General features: G+C 41.3%; 1 protein-coding gene and 1 non-coding gene across 10 annotated transcripts in view; both read left to right on the forward strand.

The window, feature by feature from the left end:
• The window catches only part of R3HDM1 (R3H domain containing 1), a 157,720-nt gene that overhangs the window by 114,145 nt on the left and 19,798 nt on the right, over positions 1-23,777 (forward strand). For 6 of the 9 annotated variants that reach the window (XM_060256860.1, XM_060256863.1, XM_060256865.1 and 3 more), the window contains 3 exons: positions 1,750-1,904; positions 4,815-4,963; positions 8,803-8,921. In XM_060256860.1, the coding sequence (XP_060112843.1) occupies positions 1,750-1,904; positions 4,815-4,963; positions 8,803-8,921 (423 nt within the window). The remainder of the gene's footprint in view (positions 1-1,749; positions 1,905-4,814; positions 4,964-8,802; positions 8,922-23,777) is intronic. The other 3 variants (XM_060256861.1, XM_060256862.1, XM_060256868.1) reach the window with 1 other exon arrangement.
• Positions 17,968-18,151, forward strand: LOC132585525 (U2 spliceosomal RNA). The gene has a single exon (XR_009556315.1). It is a non-coding gene; the product is annotated as a U2 spliceosomal RNA (small nuclear RNA).

Here is a 23,777-nt window from a genome sequence, read left to right on the forward strand (position 1 = left end):
TACTAATGACAACCAAATAGTCTGTAACTGACAGCAAAAAGGTTGAAGTGAAGGAGAAAAAATTGGATGTATTCAAAGCATCATGATTTTGAAATCAATGCATATTTGTAAATTGTAGTTGCAAAATAAGGAAGTTGCAGAAAAAGTGCAAAATGGCAATTAACTTTAGCATCTGCCATTTTTATGAAAAGGCTGTACAGACTTACTTCCATTCAACTAAATAATACACAATAGTTGTAGTAAAAACTTATCCGAGAACTACTGTTTGCTGATGATGCTGCACTCATCTCCCACTCGGAATCAGCTCTGCAGCATATGATGTCCTGCTTTGCAGAGGCTGCCAAGCTATTCGACCTAGAAGTTAGTCTGAAGAAGACAGAAGTTCTCCACCAGCCTGCACCCCAGGAAGGTTATCACCCTCCCTGCATCACTGTGGGTGAATCAGTTCTGAAGACAGTCCAGCAGTTCAGCTACCTGGGGTGATCATCTCCTCAGATGCCAAGATCGACAAGGAGATTGACAACAGGCTGGCAAAGGCAAACCGTGCATTTGACTGACTGCACAAAAGAGTGTGGAGCAACAAGCGTCTGAAAAAAGGCACAAAGATCAATGTTTACAAAGCGGTTGTGATGACAGCCCTCATCTACGGCTCCGAATCGTGGGTTTTATACCGTCATCACCTGCGACTCCTTGAGCGCTTTCATCAGCGCTGCCTTCGCACCATCCTCAACATCCACTGGAGTGACTTTGTGACCAACACTGAAGTCCTCAAGAGGGCGGAGGTTACAAGCATTGAGGCACTGCTGTTGAAGACGCAGCTGCGCTGGGCAGGGCATATTTCTAGGATGGAAAACCACCGCCTTCCCAAGATTGCTCTGTATGGCGAACTTTCCACCGGCCATCGAAATAGAGGGGCACCAAAGAAGAGGTACAAGGACTCCTTGAAGAAATCCCTTGGCACCTGTCGCATCAACAATCACCAGTGGTCTGACCTAGCCTCAGATCGCAAAGCATGGAGGCACACCATCCACCAGGCTGTCTCTTCCTTTGAGAACGCACGCATAGCTGGTCTTGAGGACAAAAGGAGATTGAGGAAGAATCACACTGCTACAGCACCAACCCCAAATCAGACTTTTCCCTGCAGCCACTGTGGCCGGATCTGCCTGTCCCGCATTGGTCTTGTCAGCCACCAGTGAGCCTGCAGCAGACGTGGACTACTGCACCCTTCTTAAATCTTCATTCGCGAAGTCAAGCCGAGAGAGAGAGTTGTCATAGACTTTTGATCAGGACCATGTTTCTCTATAGTATTGGTTATCTGCTTTGAGTCTTTGGAGAATGACAGGATAAAAACATTTCAGTAAATTAGATGGCAAAATTACCTACTTCAGCAAAACAGTCTTGTGTGCCTGTGCTGCCCTTCAGATACTTGAGAAGCATTGTGGAAGCTACTTTTCCATAAGTTCATGAGATGCTGCTGCTATAACATTTAAAGCTCCACCATCATATGGTTGGAGCCAATTGTGCAGGTCTTTACCAAATAGTTATTGCTTGGCTTGGCAACCACTGTGTTACAAAGATGTAATGGGGCTTTAAATGTACAAGAAGCATCTCTGGATGAAGCCATGGAAAAGCAACTTCCATGTTGCTGGCATAACATCTAAAGGACACATTAATATGAACAAAGTAAATGAAACTTTTCTTTAAAAAAAAACCCTATAAAAATAAGTTAAAATATTTGTGTAATTGCAGGTTACCAAGTTATGCCTAACCAGCAGCAAAACTACCAGGGTTTAATTGGCGTCCAGCAATCTCAAAACCAAAACACAGTCAGTGGCCAACCCAGCAACATTGGAAACCAGATCCAAGGTGTGATTGTCCCATATCCTCCTGTGCCATCTTATCAGGTAAGCTATGATATTGTTTTATATAATTGTAGTTAATAAAATACACTTGTGATCTTCAGATTAAAAGATATAGTCAGAACTCTGGATTCTGAGAACTCCTGAAACAGGATGATTATGATTATGAGCTTAATTGAATGGGTGGATAGGAGATAATTTTGGTTTGCATGTGAAAGTGTTATAATTACCAACTTAAATTTTAAACACTGATGACATTCAGGAACATAAGAGAAGCCATGTTGGATCAGGCCAATGACTCATCCAGTTCAACAGTCTGTCACACAATGGAAAAAACCCCCAGGTGCCATCAGGAGGTCCACCAGTGGGGCCAGGACACTACAAGCTCTCCCACTGTGCCCCCCCCAAGCACCAAGAATAGAGAGCATCACTGCCCCAGACAGAGAGTTCCAACAATACACTGTGGCAAATAGCCACTGATGGACCTCTGTTCCATATGTTTATCCAATCCCTTCTTGAAGCTGGCTATGCTTGCAGCCGCCGCCACCTCCTGTGATAGTGAATTCCATATGTTAATCACCCTTTGGGTGAGGAAGTACTTCCTTTTATCCATTCTAACCTGATTGCTCAGCAATTTCATTGAGTGTCCACGAGTTCTTATATTGTGAGAAAGGAAGAAAAGTACTTCTTTCTCTATCTTCTCTATCCCATGCATAATCTTGTACGTCTTGTCACCCCTCAGTCATTGTTTCTCTAAGTTAAAAAGCCCCAAGCGCTTTAATCTTTCTTCATAGGGAAAGTGTTCCAATCCTTTAATCATTCTAGTTGCCCTTTTCTGCACTTTTTCCAATGTTATAATATCTTTTTTGACTGTTTGCTTCTCAGAGATCATCTAAGCATTACAAGAAGCTATTATGTGTTCCTGTTTTCAGAAAAGCTGACATACTGAAACATAGCACTTCATTTTATTTTTTGTGTATTAGTGTCTTTGAACAGGCATGCTGTTACATGTTATGTGTTGCCCAAAAGGGGTTGTCTTCTGTTTTTGTTGGGGGAATTAGCAAGGAGACAGAGGGGGTAAGAGGAGGTGTTTACAAGAATATTTCCCTTTGAGAAAACTCTAAAAATAATTGGAAATTATTGGAAATAGAGATGGATTTTATTCAAGAGAAAATAAGAGTACAAACAAGAAGCACACAAGAGGCTACACACAAGCAAGATCAATGAGAGGCAGGGATGGAGTGATAGTTACCTGTCCAGAAGAGGCAAGATCCAAGAGAAGAGCAAGATGTTCGGCACCTTGAGTGTGCAGTGTGCATTGCAGGAGGGCAGAGCACTGCCTCAGGGCATGATGTCATCATGATTGCCCCTCGGAACAATGTTATGATGGGATTATCTGCAATTAAAACAATGTGTTGGGAAATGCTAAATAGGATTCCCAGGAACTGACAGTAATCTGGAGGAACTTGTGGTGCCTAACCAGCATGTGTGTCGCTGAGTATGGGCTGAAACTTTATGATTCCTGTTGCAGCTGTTAACAGAAGTAAAGGTGTCAGTGTTTCATTGATCCTTGACTATGGGAGAGAAAAGCTACCACAATATGTGAATAGCACATCAATTAGATCAGGGAGGACGTAATTGGGTCCTTCCTGGGTGTTATGTCAGGGTGGAGATTGGCTTTCCTGAGAAGCCAGTTGTTGAGATAAAGTATCTCTTTAAGTGGGAAAAGAGCTGTTAGCAGGCAGATGTCCTAGAGTCACCCTCCCAAAATAGTATTTTCAGGCTTGTCCTTTGCCAGCATCCATTTTGATAGTTCCATTTCTATCTTGTTTGTATTGCATGGCTCTACTAGGCCAGGCTGTGCAGTACACACAAGGATCCTTTGGGAGGTGAAATATGATGAGGGGCAATCATTATGAACTACCCTACCGCAAAGCCTATCTGGAGACTAACAATTCTCTAGCACTTCCCCCATCATATTTCTGCTGTCTCGATTGAAATGTAGCTAAACTATCTTACAAAGTAAGAAACAAGATCACTGCTTTTCTTACAGTGAAATATTTTATGGATTTGATAGAAGCATTCGTCTGTTCAGTACTCCCAAATTCAATCCCTAGCTCCTCCAATTAGGTGAGGTGAAAGACCTTTTCCTGAGAGCCTGGTGAGTCACTGCCAGTCAGAGTAGACAGTCTTGACTTTCATAGCCTTATGATCCAATTCATTATAACACAATCTCATGAGAAATAAACCACTTCAGGCCACAAGGGAAAATAGTATTATGTCCATTTCTGTCTCATTTGTAGAGAAGAGGAGGAGACCCTTGCAGTGGGTTATCTGAGACCCTGGGAAATCTTCTGGCAAGGGCTCAAGCATAATTTCTCTGCTCATACAAACTTGTAATGCAGGTCGCTCCATTACCAATCCCATCAATATAACCTCATGAATAATGTTTAAAAACCTGTTTCTAAAATAGTTTAAATGGACCACATCTTAGTAATGAGCTAGGCCCCACTGGGCCCTGGTTAAGTTCATTTGTTCTCTCTTATTTCTGTTGATACTTGGTCATGGTGCTAATCAATACTAATCTTATTGTTGTGGTAAACCTGTTTGTAGTCTGTACCACTTCGGGGTGCAGGTTGAGACTCATGTGCCTGAAGCTTCTGCACTTAGAAAACTAGATCAAATGCTAGGCTAGAATCCTTCTTTGAATCATGATTTTCTCTGAACCAGCAAAATTATTTGTACATAGGTGCATTTGGTTAGATGAGCACCAACCTGCCGATCTGGAGCAGTGCAAGCCAGATTTATCAACTTAGTGGAAAGTCGACCTAATGACTTTGGATGACAATTACATTATTGTGCTCTGGACCTTCCCCTCTACCGTGCTGCCACAGCATCACATGCCATGTTGAAAAGCAAGTTTCTCTGTTGTCTCACTGTGCTTCCAATCTTTAGGTTTCAATGGCTCAAGGTTCCCAAGGAATGTCACAGCAGACATATCAACAACCAGTTGTTATCCCCAGTCAGTCTAATCAAGGATTACCCACATCAGGAATGCCAGTTTATTACAGTGTTATTCCGTCTGGACAACAAAATAATTTAAGGTGAGTCAGACTTGGTCTACAAAGACTCTTAATACACTTAGAGATTACACTGGGTTTTATGTAAAAAACAAAATTTGCTTTTAAAAGGTATGACAGGCTCTCGTGCTGCCAACAGGAGGCTGAGCCTGCTGCAGCGGGGAGGGCGGGATAGAAATAGAATAAATAAATAAAATAAGATGTCATCTGATCATACTTTGATCATACTGAGTTTATTGGCTGTCCAGCTGCTCTTGGTTCTAAGTACTGGCAGTTCTTGATCTGTTTAAATGTTAAAAGTAATTTTAAATTCTCACCAAATGTCTTTAAGACTTAGACCTTTGAGCTGTCTTAGCATTTCCTAGTTTTTCTGACCTTCGTGGCCTGCTTGGCATTGTCTGTGTGTCCTCAGTGCTGGCCTTCTCTTTTCAGTGGCTAGGAACTTACCAGTAACATGAATGGCAGTGTTGCTTAACATAATCACCTTTTTAAAAAGAGAATGACTTTATTGTGAGACTTCTGTTGGGAAAAGTTAGGATATGATGGAGAAGAGAACTGTATATATAGTAGACGAGTACGGAAGAGAGTTGTGGCAGGTTCAGAAACAGTGTCCATCTACAAGACTGTTGCTTTGATATTTTGCTTTTTTCTCTTAAAATAGTGGGGGCTGCTCCTGGGAACTGTACTGGTTTCTGTTCTTGTGCAGTGCATCTCGCACAGGTGTCGCTAGGGGTTGTCAGCAGTGTTACTTGGAGTGTGAACACACAGACATTCAGCAGGACCTGCCATATTTTTCTTTCCTCAGTGGAACAGCTCCAGATTCCCTTTATCTTCAAAATGCAGCTGTCACACACAGAGTGTGAAGACTTACTGATTTAAATGTTATCATTTTAAGTAAAAGGAAACTCCAGAACCACTCTACTGATGCAGAGGAATGTAGCCTTGTGGCACCAAAACTGTCGAACAATCAATGCTGTGTCTATCGGGCTTCTTTCAGAAAACTAACAGAACCTGTTCTCCCTGAACTAAGTCCTAAAAAGAGACTTGCTCATCAGTCTGTAACATGGCAAAAGAATTTATATAGTTTTCCATTTCATTTGAACCAGAAAGCAAAGGTTTGCAGATTCCCCAAATTGCAAACCACAGACTTATGTGCAAAACCATATGGCTTATGATTCTGGTTTAATGGGGAAATGAAAGTCATAGTTTTCCAAACAAAATTTTAAACTGTTTGCTAACAGCTAAGAAGTGTAAGTAGGCCCAAGGGAAAGAGGCTGCATCTACCACCAACCTGTGTTTTGGCATCATATCTGAATCCAGGCCACTTTGAGTTGACAAGAAGATGTCATTATTATACCTGGATTTATTCCAAAGACAATGTAAGAAATCAGTAATGCTTAAGGAAACAATTTGTTGTACTAGCAATATTCAGAGTTGCTGATGTTGTTACTAGCAGTGAAAAATAGTAAAGTAGACAACTGTTAGATTTGCCTTCTGTGAGATAGTAAAGATAGCAAAGGGTATCTTAGGGATGTTGTTTTTTAAGATGGCCAATCTTAAGTTTATCTTGTACACTTTTATCCTGCCCTTCCTTCAAGGAGCTCAGAGCAGCATACATTGACTTCCATACCCCATTTTAAGCCTCACAACAACCCTGAGAGTTAGATTAGGATGAGAGAATATTAGTGGCCGAATAAAGTTTTATGCAACATGGGGACTTGACTCCAGGTCTCTGTCATTCTTGGCTACCATACTAACTACTCTGGCACTCTTGGAACATGTTACTGATTTATAGAGGATTTATCCCCTGATTTATAGAGGAAGAACTTATACTGTGCATTATGGATGGATATGAACCAGGAAAATGGAGCTTGTCTTGGTTTATGGCTTGTTCAGCCACACGAACCTTTATGAGCCTCCTCAGCTACAGAACCAGTTCACTTAGTGAGGTTTGTGACCTGATGAATTCACCACTTGAACTTCAATTGCATCTGGTGTGCCTTGTAGAAGCCATTTAAAGGAGACATTCCCTTGAAATGTTTTTTGCAAAGTATGCCGTGTGTAAGTGACTTCACTGAGTGGCAAGTTTGCTCACTTCCAGGTGAGCTTCCTGCTTGGACTTCACTCATCTGGCATGCCTTGCAAAAGCCATTAAAAGGGAAGAGAACATCCCTTTAAATGGCTTTTGCAAGGTATGCCAGTGCCGCCTTGGCTGGTGATCTGCTGGGCTACCTGGCTCAAACCAAACTGCCCAACAGAACCTGCAAAGGAGCCAGTCCTGCAGGGAAGTTGGCCGGGGCTCTGCTGCTTCAAACTAGACCACCCAACAAAGTTTGGAAAGGAGCCAATCCTGCAAGGAGAACTCTCCCTACAAGATGGGGTGGGGCTCTGCTGGGCAGCCTGGTTCAAACTGGACCAGCTGACAGTGTGCACAGTCCTTTCAGTGATCCCTTGGAAGCATAGTGGGGCGGGGAGTGAAAGGGATCTTTAAATGGTTTGCATCTATTTTAGCCAACAGCTGACTGGCACACCAGCCCCGCTGTTAGGTGGAAATGGATGCAAGCCATTTCAGTGATCTCACTTGTTTCCACCAGGAGCCCCACAATCCTCCGAAAAACCACATGGAGGCTCGTTGGAGGGTCATGGATACAGTTAGGCACAAGCTTCGGTTCACAAACTACAACATGGCAATTTTCATGACAAATTTATTTATTATTATTTAGGGTTGTGGGTGGTTTGTGTCCATCCCTATTGTACACACTTTGCTCATGCAGACATTATTGCTGGGAGGGGGGGGGGTGAAATTGCTTTTAACTTGGCCTGTTCAGTTAGGTTTTTTTTTTAAAAAGCATGTAGCCTGCTGTCATGCCGGTGGAGCACCACGAAGGAGTTCTCTTACTCTCAGGAGTAAGGGAAATAGTGCTGAATTTTTCCCCATAGGAATACTGTGTATTTCTATAGCAGTGTAAGTTAACTTAATCACTAATGGCCAAGTGGGGAGAGGAGTAGTAGTATTAAACTGTATCCATAGCTACATGTGCTCTGTGGCTCACTGTGTGACTGTGGTATTGAGTGTGGAGTTCAGAGAAGGGAAAAAACGGATGTAAATGCTTTGTGCAAATGAGATGGGATTCTAAGCATTATTTTGGGTGACTAAACAGATTTGCAATATCCTTCATTGCTTCCTGTTCTTTGGTTTTCTCACAGAAGCAGAATAAAAATAAAAATTTAGGTCACCTTGGTTCAGATTATGGCCTTGTGTCCGTAGGTTGATTTTGTACCTGTTCTTTAAAAGTAAGCAATTTGTCATCAGTGCCACACATTACTACAGTCTTTAAAGTTTGGTCACCTTTTCAAAAGTCACTCCATGAACAATTTGCAGGGAAATGAGAGAGTGAAAAATAGAATTTGAGTCACTATTCTGCCCCCCATGGCAAATGATTCTTTCATATTAAAATGTGTTAATTTATATTTAAGTAGCATTTATTTTCTCTTAGAACAAAAAGCACACAGATCCCTGTTTAATTATAAATTGACAAATCACAGCTAAGGTGAGAGACACCAAGGTGTCCTTGGAGATTCTAGCCAAAACAGTACTCTGTGTTAAGCATGGTTAGCGTCTTCAACCTGAAGAGGGATCAGGGATGAAGAAGCTGGTTTCCTCTATTTCTAGCTCTTTTGCGAGGCCTGGAGAAATGAGAATGTGCCTTCTAGTTCCAGAACCAACCAGTTTATTTTATCTCATTAATATGTAGAGTCATTTTCTTTGGGAATATTGAAATGTTGCAGCAAATGGCTTTTAGAAAATGTATGTGTACAGTGTGAATTCAAACAGGAGGTTTTTTTTTCCCCTCCTTCTGCAGCTCATCAGTAGCATATCTGCAGACCCCAGGATCAGAGCCGATACAGTTTCCTAGAACAACATCGCCCTGTAACTCCCAGCAGCTCCAAGGACAACAGTGTACAGGTGTGAAAAGGAAATCTTGTGGGAAATTGAGCTAAAGTCTTTTTCTTTCTTGGGGGAACCTTATATACATATAAAACTTTGTACAGTAATCCAGCTTCATTTGTTTCAGTGCAACCTTTATCCCCAGTTGATTCACTACTTGTTCTAGTTAACTTACCTAGCAGGAGAGACACCATGATCACTTGTTCTAGTTGATTGATTTTGGTTGCACCATGCCATAATTAGTTGCATTCCTGAAGCTGATGCAATGTCTCATGTAGCAGAGGGCAAAATAAGCTGATTTAGCCCTGCTTGTGAAGAGCCATTGTATAAGAGTTCTCACTACATCCTGTTAAAAGTGAATGGATGAAGTCCAGTACCACTCCTTTGGTAGACAACTTCTATGGTGCAGACGCTGTGACACTAGGGGTGTCTACTAGGGGTGGACATGAACTGGAAAAAAATGGTTTGGTACACTTTGTGGCTCCTGAAGAACCTAACCAGTTCAGCAGTTTCAGGATGCAGAAGAACAGTCACCAGGGCCTTAATGTAGTGGTGTGTGTTTGGCTTATCTAAACAAAAAAAACCTTGAAAAGATACTGATATAGCTGAGCATAAATAAAAGCTGGTATTCAGCTTTTATTTGGGCTCAGCTATGAGAAGGCATTTTTAAAAACTGCAGTCTCTTTAAATACATTTCACTTCCGAAGTCACATTGCAGTGATGTGGCTTAGAGAAGATATTTAAAGAGATGGTCTCTTTAAATGCTTTCTGACTAGTTCACTTGGTGAGTGAAAGGCATTTAAAGAGACTACAATCTCTTTAAATGCCTTCTCATAGCTGAGCCTGAATAATATTGGCTTTTATTCGGGCTCAGCTATATTGGCAGCCAAAAATAAATTCTATTATTTGATGGAGGGAGTTGTTGGGCAAACTGAATGCACACCTCTACGCTGGGTCACTGTTCTTCCACATACTGAACATACCAAACTTGTGATTGTGGGATTTGTGCAGATCTTGTTGCTGGGTGTTGGGATCATAGACTGGATAGGTTTGTGTCAGCCTTGTTTTTGTGGATGCGTAACTCTCTCTTTTTGATGATTTTTCTATATTCACAAAGAGGAGCATCTTGTCTTTGGAGATGCAGGGGAGCTGGCACAAAATGGGTAGCCAGTAGGTCAGAGTGAGTTTAATAATATCTGCTGATAGTTGTCATTGTTGTGTTGAATTGGTCATCAAGTTTGTGGACATGGGATAACAGGTGGAACATGGCTGCTCATTTGATAACATTATCTGCTTTCTGTCTACCCCATTGACAGTGTTTTATTATAAAACATCAGAGGGAGGATTTCTAATTTTCTCATTCTCCACTAGAAGAGTGGACTCATCTGAATTGTGTCCAGATCTGTTCTGAAAATAACAAATAGTAGGCTGGTACTGACCACTATACATGGCTGTCTCTGTTCCTGCACTACCTCATAAGAGCTGCAGTTATTTTTCTAGGGAAGACTCCAGTTTTGTAAATAAACACATATCCCACAGTCTGTACCATGGTGCCTTCACATGTTGTTGACCTGGACATGAAGCAGTTTATGTACAAAAGCTCACAATGCCCAGCCAATTCACATTTTCCTCTGGGTCTTAGGCTCAAAGCATTGACCATAAGATTTCTGTAATGAATGTCAATAAATCAAAAGTAGGTTTGCATTACAGATGCACACCTGAACAGCATACTCAAGATTACTCAAACATCATCTCCAGTTTTAGATGCAATAATTCAGAGCAAGAGGTGTCAGCTGAGACTGTTAAACAAAATATTGCAAGCATTCTAATATTTTAAGCATGCCTTATTTTTTAAAAAAAATCTTTAATTGTTTTTGTGCCCTTTATAAAGTTTATATCTGTGCTACTTGGCATTACATTTCATGACACACATGGCCCAGCCCGACACGGTCTCATTTATGTCAGATCTGGCCTTCATAATGAATGAGTTCTATACCCTGGATTAACTACTCCAACTCATCCTTTTAATATAATTAACAGTATAGATTTTAGTTAGTAAGTCTGGGTGTTTTCAAAATAAATTGATTAACTTCTCAGAAATATATGAAGTGAAAGAAGTTCTAGACGGTTAAATATATGCTTTGCTGTTGTTCAGTAACATTGTTATTTTGAAAATTTTGGTTAATGATTGCTTTAAATTTGAGAATCAGAAAGCTTGATTTGTAAAGGTGTTAATGAAAAAATTGCATAATATATTCAAAGAAAGAAAAAGACTTAGGAAACTTAGAATGACAGTTATTCATCTGAAGAAGGGAAAAAAGAAGCAATAAGATTAAGACTGTGATATGGTAGACTTTATGGAGAGACTTTCTGAGTCATTTTCCCAGCAAATACAAACTGTTTCATTCCAGATACAGCAATCTGAGCAAAATATGCAAGAAAAAAATCAAACAAGAATCAGCAAGTCTAAAACAAGAAATCCAAACTGGATTTGCAGCAGTGCCGTAACCAGGATTGCAAGTTTGGTAGAGCACACAGCAGGAATTTTTGGTTGGGGGGGGGACCAGGCGGCCACCCAGTTTGGTGACCCTGGCTGGGCTCTTAGCGACGGATTGTAAGCTTGATTGTAAGCTTGAGTTCTGCAAGCTAACCCCCCTTTGCCTGGGCAGTCACAGCAGCTCTGCTCCTGGGAATGGAGGAGACAACCCCCTGCCCCCTTTCTTCTCTGCCCCTTTCCTGCAAAAAAGACAGTGCAGCATGGTGTTCCTGCTGGCCTGGCAACCGTTCTGACTTCTGCTTCATTACCTACCCAGCAGTAGTATCTCCCGAGGCGCCCACCCATGCCCCTGGTCTGATGCTTGCCAGGTGAGGAGCTGCCTGACCAGCATAATGCTGTGGACCCACCCTTGCCCTTCCCCAGACCTTCCCCCAGCTCCTTTCCAGGCAATGTGGAGGGCAATCTAGACTTGAGGAGGGCCTCTGCCAAGCCATGGGGCAGCTCCGCACTGGTGCACACAAAGAAGGCAACAGCTGAGTTGTCTCATTGGTGCACAAGGTAAGGTCAGCTTGGCATGCCCACGATGCCCACCAATAGACCTGGCTGTGGCTCCTTGGGTCACCCAGGTTGGTTGCCCATCTTCGCGGGCAGCTGAGCTGCAACAGGCAAGCTACCTCTTCCTGTCCAAGTTCCACAGTCACTGCCTCCTCTCCTTCTCCTTTGATCCCTCTCACTTGGGCAAGCTCAGGGCAGGAGGAGAGGGCCTCTCGACTGCAGTGGAAGTTGGGTAGTGGTGTAAAATGCGAGAGAACTGTGGTGGCTGTAAGTGGAGGTGCCAGGTGCTTTCCAAGAGTGTAAGGGTGGAGGGGCTAGGGCTGTGTGGGCCCCACCATAGTTACAGGTCCGATTCACAGAAATTAATAGCAAACCCAGGAACACACTCAAGAAATTAGCAAAAAACAAGGAGAATTACAGAGAAATAGAACATCATCAGAGAGCATAAAACTACTTTTGAAATAGCTGATCATGACAGCAGGAGTGTGCGCTGAGTGCAGGTAGACCAAAGCAGTAACTTGCCTTAGCAACAGGAACGTTGATATGAAGAGCCAACACACCAGTTTGGTAGTATAACAAACCATGTATTATAAAGATATTTACAGTGAAGTTATATACAAGTACAGTCCAGAGTAGCAAAGTGCTTCGCCAGTAATCCATATACAAAGAGAGAAAAACCACTCTGGTACTCTGCTGCTTATATAGGACAGCCCACCAATCAGCTAACTGCTGACTCCTCTGAACAGATCCAGATATTACCAGTCCTTGCATCCAGATTAATTAGTCCTGTGACTCTTGTCATATAATTAGCTGTCACTTTGACAGTTCTTGATCTAGCATGCTTCACAGCAGGCTACATAATACTAACACACCTCCTTAGACTGCTAGTGAACGCATGCCTAATAATTCAGCCAGTTTTGCATGTCTTTCACTGTACAGACATTTAGTAAACAGATCAGCAATGTTGTCCTCCGTGGCACATTTTTCCAATATCACAATTCCCCGAGTAACTGACTCTTTTACATTGTAATATCTAATTAAGATATGTTTACTCCTTCCTCTGGCACATAAATTTTCAGCTAATTGCTTTGCAGCCGAACTGTCATTAAATACAGTGATTGGCAGGTCACATGTTACATTTAGATCTTTCATTAATTGTACAATCCATTCCAGATTCCATACACATTTATTCAATGCACTGAATTCTGCTTCACATGTGCTGCAAGCTACTAAAGTTTGCTTTACACCCTTCCACATAATGAGTGCCCTTCCCGGGTATACTACAAACCCTGAAGTAGACTTAGCTTCTGGGCGATCTGCCCTGCTTGCAGTATATTATTCCCTTTCAGCCTCCCTGTGGGAGAAAACATACCAGTCTTACACAGAGATAAATATTCTCTTTCCATGGCTTCCAGCCAGGCCTTTTTTTCCTCATCTGCCAGTCATTATTTCCTGATAACTCTCAGGTTCAGACACATACACATGGTTTATGCTGTTGTCAAAACCATATCGTACAGGAGGAACACCTTTTGTACTGCGGGTTGAAACCCGAGTCTCCTGACAAGCTCTTTGCTCGTTCTCAGATACCTCCTGCTGCACCACAGCAGGTACTGGTGCAGAACCTTGTTCCTGACTAGGTCAGTGGCAGCAATACATGAGTATTCCCTTCAGTTCCATGCAGCTTAGCCCAATTGCTATGCTCGCTGAAGTTAGCAGATCTACTGAACGTCCCCTTCTGTTCAGTGTCACTAAACCTATATGCCTTCATATTGGTTTGATATCCCAGAAATGCCAATTTTCTGGATCTAGCACCTCCTTTCCTTCTTAATTTCAAAGGAATATTTACCCAGGCTTTCGTTCCAAACACTCTGAGGAACTCTAAACTAGGCTTCTTCTTGAATATAGCCTTATAGGGGATATAATAATAATAATACTTTTTATTTATATCCCTCCCTCCCCGCCGAAGCAGGCTAAGGGCGGCTCACAACACAATATTATCTCACAATATTATCTGTAGCCTGTGTGTGTGTGTGTGTGTGTATATATATATATATATTTGGCCGCTGTGTGACACAGAATGTTGGACTGGATGGGCCATTGGCCTGATCTAACATGGCTTCTCTTATGTTCTTAGAGCTAGCAGCTGCACTCCAAGCTGCTTCTGTACTCTTTTTGCTCACTGTTTAAAACATTGAAACACCTCTGATTTCTGTTTGAGTACATAAGACCAACAATATCTCGTACAGTCATCAACAATCAGAAATACATATCTATTTGCTGAATGGCTCTTTGGAAATGGCCCGATAATATAGGCATGGATTAGAGCTAATGGTCGCTCAGACATCCTCGTGCTCTCCTTAGCAACCAGGAATGCCTTGCTTTTGACCTTTCTGCACACTTGGCAGTCTAGATATGCCTTACAATATTTTACAGCTACATTTGGCAGCAAAGACAGCGTCTTGCTAATAGTATGGAAACTTGAATGCCCAAGTCTACGGTGGAGGAGGTGTAAACATGAATCATGGGGGCATACATTAGATGCTTGATCTGCCTTAACGGCTTCACTCCCTACCACATACACGTTATCAATCAACTTCCCCTCTGTGAGGATTTTTCCACTTTTAGACACTTTACAGCCTGTGTCAGAAAACTTCACCTCAAATCCTGCTCTAGCTAATGAGCTAACACTGAGCAGATTTGATTGTAATGCCGGCACACACAGCACTTCCTCAAGGTCACAGCCTAGTGCTGGAAAGTTTACCCGACGGTTACACACTACCTCAGACATAGAACCATCAGCGAGGTTTACATGAGATAACACAGCCTGCTGAGAACATTACATTAAAGCCTTAGAGGTACAAATATGACTAGTCGCCCCAGAGTCTACTAGCCAAAGAGACCCCTGTGCTGCTGTTCCTGTAGTCACCAATTTAGCCTGCTCACAGTTCCCAGGCTTCTGTAGAGATGTTCTTCTCTGTCTCCCAGCTTTTGGACAGAACTTCCTGATGTGAGAAACTGATCCACACCGGTAACACTTTCTCACATGTAGTGCTGCTGAGCTGCTTTCCTGCTGCTGCTTGGCAATGACCCTCTGACTCAGCACGGCCCTTGAATCACTCCCACAGACAGGTGCACTGGCTCCACTCCCAGAATGGGACGCTGCAGTCAGCCTGTCTTGAAAGTCGTATAACCTGGCACAGACATACTCCATGGTCAGAATGTTGGCGTCGACAGACTCCAGAGCTGTTATCGGTTGCGAAAACTCCGGAGGCAGCGATGAAAGCAAAATATAAACTCTGTCGTCCACAGCAACGGCCTTGCCTCTGGTCTCCAGCTCCACAAAGCAGTTGAAGAGAGCCTTAATATGCTCCCGTACACAGCCACCTGGCACCAGCAACGTGCAATACATCCTGCGTGTTAACGCCATGAGGGACCCAGCAGTGGTATGCACATAAATTCCACGAAGCGCATTCCAAGCCTCTCTCGCCGTCGGCTTCCCTCTCACATATATCAATTGATCATCCCCCACACCGAGGATGATGTTTGCAAGAGCTTTCTGCTCCAGGACAATCTCGTTAGCCATAGGAGCAGCGGGGGGGTCAGACACACACGTCCACAGCCCTTCTCTCTTTAGGAAAAATTCCATGTGCAAAGATCACACCGGATAGTTCACTGAAGTGAGCTTCTCAACCAAAATAGCTTGAGGTTGAGCCATCTCTTTGCTGCCCACAGACACCCGGAATTCCTCCTCCTTCTCGTCACTCACCAACAAGGACAATGGGATGGTTTCAGCACACTCTTTGGACTCACACTTCTCCTGCGCCAGCACAGCTCTTCTCCAAACTCCAACGAACCTCCACAGCCAGGCACAGTCTCCAGGTCTTAACTGCACAGCGCTTGGTCTTGGCCCATAACCATGACGGCAGGAGCGTGCGCTGAGTGAAGGTAGACCAAAGCAGTAACTTGCTTTAGCAACAGGAACATTGATATGAAGAGCCAACACACCAGTTTGGTAGTATAACAAACTGTATTATACAGATATTTACAGTGAAGTTATATACAAGTACAGTCCAGTGTACCAAAGTGCTTATACAAAGAGAGAAAAACCGCTCTGGTACTCTGCTGCTTATATAGGACAGCCCACCAATCAGCTAACTGCTGACTCATGCTGACTCCTCTGAACAGATCCAGATATTACCAGTCCTTGCATCATCCAGGTTAATTAGTCCTGTGACTCTTGTCATGTGATTAGCTGTCACTTTGACAGTTCTTGATCTAGCATGCTTCACAGCAGGCTACATAATACTAACAGATCAGAGGATTGAAGTTTTGGAGGCGAGCTGTAGAAATCATAGTCTTCATTTTTGTGGAGTACCAGAGGACTTTGGCCAGTCAGATTTTGAAGGTGATTTAGCTAAGCTTTTACAAGACTATTTAAAGATTGAAGATTTTCTTGACATTGACCATATATATAGAATAAATTCAATATTCGCTTTAAATAATAGATTGCCCTGAAATATATTGGTTATATTTGCAAACAAGAAAACAAGAGACATAATACTGAATCACCAAAGAGCTATTTCCCACTTGTAGTTTTGGATAAAGAAATGCATATATTTCAAGCTTCACCTGCATATGTATTGAAGAAAAGACTTAGATTTTCATAGGCAATTTTTTGCAAAATAATAATAATGTATCATTGGAGGATTCCGTTTGCCATAGAAATCTCATTGGCTTCAGGTAGAAGTATCTCGACAATTGAACATCTAAGCATCTAGTAGAAGAATTGACTGGGAAAATGCCTGATGAATCTGAAGAACCAGGAAACAGAAAAGAAGCTCTAAATAAAGAGGACAAACTTGACCAGGCAACAGTTTTCTAACAATAATGGACACAATGAAAGTTTTGTCAATAAATACCAATGGTTTAAATTCTCCTGCAAAATGATCCTAAGGTTAATCGGTCAAAGAAACAAAATTTATCTCTAATATGCATTCAAGAACCCCATGTTAAGAAGGAACATGAGAAAATTTTAACCAACAAAAAATTGGGTAAGCCTAAATTGCCTCAGCTGCCAAGAAGATAAAAGATGTTGCAATGTATATAATTGTCCAACATATAACTGTAATAGAAGAGTTACTGGACCCTGAGGGACGATCTGTTATATACAAGAAAAATCAACTTTTATATACAAGAAAAATCAACTTTTAGTAAAAAAATGCATATTTCAAATGTGAGAGCAGACAATAAAACATCATTATTACAATTTTTGTGATGAATTCAGTCTTTAAAAGAATAAGCAAGAACTTCCTTAGTTATAGTATTCTGTTAGCAATAAAAAGAGTGCATCTTTTACAGTTATGTAGATTTTTATGCTAAGTTTAAACCATCCTAAAAATCTATATTTTATCTTAATAATTTAACACTTTCCTAAATCTTATTCTTACTAAATATTTAAATGCTAGTGGAATACTGAATAACATAAAGAATTATAACTGTAATCAATATCTTCATTGCCTCTAATATAATATAAAAAGTTTCAAGAATCAAGATATTGAACTGTTTCATAATATGAGTAGTAGGCATTTCACTTCTGCTGAAATTCATTCAGTGGTCTTTTGTTAAAATAATTAGTTAATTTTGCCATAGTTGTATATTCAGCTAGTTTTCCTTTCCAGATCTCTATTGTAGGACAGTCTTCTGTTTCAGTGCAAACGTTATTCTGGCAGCTGTCAACATATATCTAAGTAAGTCTTATGAAGCTCTATATTGTCTGACAAGATTGGCAATAGCGTAGTCCCTGGTTTCATTGGGAATTTGATCTTAGATGGAGAGGAGTTTAACTTAAAGCAGGGCTTTTTTGTAGAAGCATCCCAGCAGGAACTCATTTGCATATTAGGCCACACCCTGTGCTGCCAAGCCAGCCGGAACTGCATTCCTGCTCCAAAAAAAGCCCTGAATTAAAAACTTATGCTGGTGACGTGGTCCCTACAATTCTAAATCCCCTAGTGTCTTTTCAGCACATACATCGCTTCTCGGCCTTTTGGCTAAGATCAAGTGTAGTATATTTTATTAAATATTCAAAACAAAACAAGAAGACAATGGAAGGGGGGAATGGGGCAAACAAAAGTACATTTAACACAACATTTGTAATTATTTCTGCTTATACAGTTACATTGTTTCCATTATCATCAATGAAATCATACCACATGTTAACAATACCTGCAAGTTCTTCATCTTCCCTTCAAATGTTATACCTTTATACATATATTATGTTCTAACCATGACTTTCTAAAGTCAAACTGTTAAAGGAGTTGCTTTAGAAATTCTAGTATGTCTCATTTTAAAAAACATAATAAAACATAGTAAAACAGTTCTGCATTCAGTGAATTGTTTTGATCTATGCATATAATGGAGTCTAGATTTCCTTTATATCTTGTTCACTTTGTTCTTTTAATAAGTCAGATAGTATATCCATTTCTGCTGTCTCCAGGATTATTTCTATAAGCTCTTGTCTTGTGGGTTTTCTGTCTTCTTCCAGTGATTGCTGCTGATTACTTAGGAGTGCCTCTGCTCCACCCTCTTTGCATTTTAAGCTGCGCCTTGCCAAAGGCTGAGCACATCTCACAGAGGTCTGAGAGGAGCGGAACAGAGCACAGCAGCTCTCATAGCTGAGACAGCTGGAGAAGTTGCTGAGAATTTGAGTTTTGAAAGACTTCATTCTGAGGTTTGTGGGACTGCCTAAAATTCTGAGTTGTGATAGCTGGGGAACTGCTCTTTGTTTGGTTGAGTGGGCTAAAGGTGAAAGAGATTGAGAGTGATTGCTGCTGATTGCTTAGGAGTGCCTCTGCTCCACCCTCTTTGCATTGTAAGCTGCGCCTTGCCAAAGGCGTGAGCCAAAGGGCGAGAGCTAAAGGGCTCTTGGCCTGTGGCTCTTTGCCTCGGGGCTCTCTAAGGACCAGGAACCCAGATCCCTGATTTCCTTGTTCTCCCAATAAGGTAAGTTGACCCTCTAGAAGGGGAGCCACTTAAACAGAATTTAAAGAGGACTGTATATTTATATATATATAGAGGACTGTATATTTATATATATATGGGGTGGGGGCTTTCCAGTGTTTTGCACTGAGTGTCACATGTACGACTATCTGCCCAAAGGACAGAAGTCTTGGGTGTGTGCTCAATGCAAGGAGTTCCTGGTCCTCAGGGAACGAGTTCGTACCCTTGAGGCCAAGGTGACTGCCCTGGGGAAGCAGAGATGGTCAGTTAAGCACTTGGGGAAGACTCTCGGGGGCGTATTAGATGAGCCTTGCTCTGAATGTAGCAGCCCCTTTGCTGCCAGAGAGCGTGAGGGTCGAGAGGGAACAGGGCCAAGGAACCATCCCTGGGCAGGGGAAGAGGTGGGGTTTTGGTAGTTGGTGATTCGATCCTTAGGCAAGTAGACAGCTAGGTGGTGAAACTGCGTACTGACCATATGGTGACTTGCCTGCCTGGTGCGAAGGTAGCAGACATTACGCGTGTAGTAGATAGGCTGATAGACAGTGCTGGGGAGGAGCCTGTGGTCGTGGTGCATGTTGGCATCAATGATGTGGGGAAATGCAGTCGTGAGTAGGGATGTGCAAAAAAAAAATCGGTATTAAACGGATTCGGAAGTATACGGGGGGAGAAAATTTGGAATCCCCGTATACTGTCGAATACCACATTCGGAATAGCCGCATATACAGTAGATGCGCGGCTATTTCCGAATATACGGCCCTATTATACCCTATGGGCCATTGAAATCAATGGCAAATAGGGTATATTTGAAGCCGCCTGGAGGGGAGGGGGTTTGAGGGAGAGCCCCCAAATTTGCAGGGAACCTGCAGGGGACTTTCCCCTCCAACCCCCCCAAGTCCCAAAAAGATTGGGCTAGGGGATCCCATTCCAGGAGCACCCAAAGAGGGCGCCCCTATTCCATCATTATACCCTATGGGCCATTGAAATCAATGGCAACATAGGGCATAATTAGAGGCTACCGGGGGGCAGGGAGTTTGAGGGAGATCCTTAAAAACTGCAGGGAACCCACAGGGGACTCTCCCCTACAAAACCCCAAGTCCCAAAAAGATTGGGCCAGGGGGTCCCTGTCTTTGGGCTCCCCAAAAGGCCCATTGCCAACAATGATGGGGAAAGCCCAATTAGCCACTTCCTCACTGTAATTGTTGTGGGGAAAGTGGCTCTGGGGAGCAGGGGGTTTTGAGGAGAGCCCCCCAAACTGCTGTGCAGCTTCAGGGCACTGTCCCACACAAAACCCACAAGGCCAAAAAAAAAATTGGACCAGGGGGTCCAATTCCTGGGGCACCCAAAGCCAAACCTAACTTCACACCAGAGAATCTCTATAGGACCCGAATGCACTACATCCCTCTATCTACTCTATGTACCCTGCAGGCCTGGAACCAATGTAAATTCAGTTGCCAACATCACTGCCACAGAAAACACAATCGGCTCAGCAAACCCAGATGCCAGCTCTCCAGCCCTGCCCTAAACAACACGGGGAGAGCTGGCCAACCACAACAAGCCTGCTGGTTCTGGGTCTCTCACCCAGGTGCCAGCTTCCCTGCCACAGAACACACAGAACACAGAACTTGGAGACTATTTAAAACTATAATCCTAGAAGCTCAGATAAAATACATACCACAAGTTAGGAAAGGCACAAACAGAACATAAGAACATAAGAGAAGCCATGTTGGATCAGGCCAACGGCCCATCAAGTCCAACACTCTGTGCCACACAGTGGCAAAAAAATTTATATACACACATATATAAAGAGACTGACCAAGAGAGAGATCTTGGGGTCATGGTAGATAACTCACTGAAAATGTCAAGACAGTGTGCGTCTGCAATAAAAAAGGCCAACGCCATGCTGGGAATTATTAGGAAGGGAATTGAAAACAAATCAGCCAGTATCATAATGCCCCTGTATAAATCGATGGTGCGGTCTCATTTGGAGTACTGTGTGCAGTTCTGGTCGCCGCACCTCAAAAATGATATTATAGCATTGGAGAAAGTCCAGAAAAGGGCAACTAGAATGATTAAAGGTTTGGAACACTTTCCCTATGAAGAAAGGTTGAAACGCTTGGGACTCTTTAGCTTGGAGAAACGTCAACTGTGGGGTGACATGATAGAGGTTTACAAGATAATGCATGGGATGGAGAAAGTAGAGAAAGAGGTACTTTTCTCCTTTTCTCAGAATATAAGAACTCGTGGGCATTCGATCAAATTGCTGAGCAGACAGGTTAAAACGGATAAAAGGAAGTACTTCTTCACCCAAAGGGTGATTAACATGTGGAATTCACTGCCACAGGAGGTGGTGGCGGCCAAAGCATGGCCACCTTCAAGAGGGGTTTAGATAAAAATATGGAGCAGAGGTCCATCAGTGGCTATTAGCCACAGTGTGTTTATGTGTGTATATATATATATATATATATATATATATGTATATATATATATATATATATATATATATATATATATATATATATATATATATATATATATATATATATATATATATATATATATATAATTTTGGCCACTTTGTGACACAGAGTGGTAGACTGGATGGGCCATTGGCCTGATCCAACATGGCTTCTCTTATGTTCTTATAGTATAGACTATTCTAGCAACAGTTACAGTATGGATAATCAGATGTCTAGCTTTTTTATCAGTTACATCAGGCATAAGATTCAAAAGATTTAAAAAAGTATTTTTAATCATTTTATGTACCATTTTGCAATATCTCACAGCATTTTTACGTGACCACCAAGAATGATAAAAACTACCCACAAGCTTTACAATTCCATCATTCATTTGACATTCCTGGATTCATTTTGTCTAGTTTCTCTGAGGTCATGTACCATCTGTAAAACATTTTATATAAGTTTTCCTTAAAAGCTACCAACCTTGTTATTTTAACATTTGTTTTCCATATTTGTAACCATTGATCAACCTTTATACTATGACCTATGTTTTGCATCCATTTAACCATGCAATCTTTTGTTACTTCATCTTCCATTTTTATCTGCAGCAAAAAAATATACATTTTCTTAATTTACTTCTCATTTCATTCACACAGTAGCTTATTAAGGGACATTGTTCTGTATAAAATCCTAAAGGTTTATATTGGGCATATCTAGATTCAATTTGCATTCTAGACCACCAATCTATTATTATATTTTGCTTCTTTAAGTCATCATCTGGCTTCAGTGTACTATCTTTTCTCAATAAATCCTCATATCTAATCATCTTATTATATGTCAACAAGTTAGGTTGGGTAAAAGCTTCCACAGGAGAGACCCATTTCAGAATCTTAGTATATATTTGAGGCTTTATTTTTCCCCCACACTGTTATTAAAAATTTCCTTATAGAATGGTTTCTAAAATATTTGTGGCCATCCATTTTATGATAACAAACAAAAGCATGCCATCCCAGTCTGAGATCATGCTCCTCTAAGGCAGGCAGTTGTTTATTTTCGGTTGTCACCCATTATTTTATCCATACCAATAGAAAATAATGAAACAAATTGATAAATTTGGACTATTTTGGTTACAAAATCAATACAAAACTCCCAAAATTATCTTAAAATTTTTGACAGACCAAGAAAAAGGAAACAATTTAAAAGATTTCAGGATGTGATATAACAAAAAAAAATCCAATCAAATATTTAGGAATATATCTTACTGGACAAATAACACATTATTCAAGGATAACTATAAAACAGTCTGATTGGAAACACAGAGTTGTCTTAAAGATGGTCTAAACTAAAATAATCCTGGCTGGGAAGGATTTTTCCTCTCAAAATGAATGTATTGCCTAAACCAAATTTCAGATTATCTCAATTTTGATTTCAGATAAAAATGTGAATTCATGACAAAAACAGATAAACAAGTTTAGATGGAATGGCAAAAAGAAAGAAAGAAGAAGAATTAAAATTAAATACAAGATGAGGAGGAAAAACAGGCAGTCTAGCAATACCTAATATCAAATTATATTTTCAAGATGCTGGACTAGTTTGGATATCATACTGGATTTAAAAAAACAAATGAAAGGCTCATAAATGGGCGATGGACTATGTAGTTAGCTGTTGTAGATTTTCCAGGCTATATGGCTGTGGTCTTGGCCTTGTAGAATCTGACGTTTCGCCAGCAGTTGTGACTGGCACCCTCAGGGGTATAACATAGAATGCTAGAGTTATCTTTGTGTCAAAGTGAGAAACAGATGGTAGGCAGGTAATTTATAGCTACTTGGGAAGGTGGGGTAGGGCTGAATCATTATCTTATAGAAGTCTCCCAGGCTATGACATGCTAATGGACTACGCAGTTATCCTTAGATTTTAAAAATCAATACAAAAATATCTCAAGATAAAAAACATATAATCAGAGACACTTTATTTAAAATATGGGAAATATTAAGAAGACAAATCAGAATCAGCCCTTCAGTTCCACTAGAAATGTCACCAGTAGACACATATTACAGTAAGCATGTAAGGAAGAATAACGATCATATAACCTCTGGTGAAATGCTAAATCCACAAGGAGAAATCAAGTTATAGCAATCAGAGGTACAATTATCTACTTTCAAATTGTTTCTGGACTGAAAAAAGATCTATGCACTGAAAAAGGTGCTATAAAAGATCAGCTAGAGCTTGAAAAGAATGTTCTACAAGCTAAAGTTCATTCTACAAATCAATAAATTAATGCTTCAATTTGATACAGAGGAAAAATAAATTAAAGCATGCATGATCAAATGGATGCTAAACTTTGACGAAGAAATACTGTTCCACAGTTTGGAACGTTTATGGACA

Source organism: Heteronotia binoei, chromosome 16 (genome assembly GCF_032191835.1).
Source record: "Heteronotia binoei isolate CCM8104 ecotype False Entrance Well chromosome 16, APGP_CSIRO_Hbin_v1, whole genome shotgun sequence".
Classification (NCBI taxonomy): domain Eukaryota; kingdom Metazoa; phylum Chordata; class Lepidosauria; order Squamata; family Gekkonidae; genus Heteronotia; species Heteronotia binoei.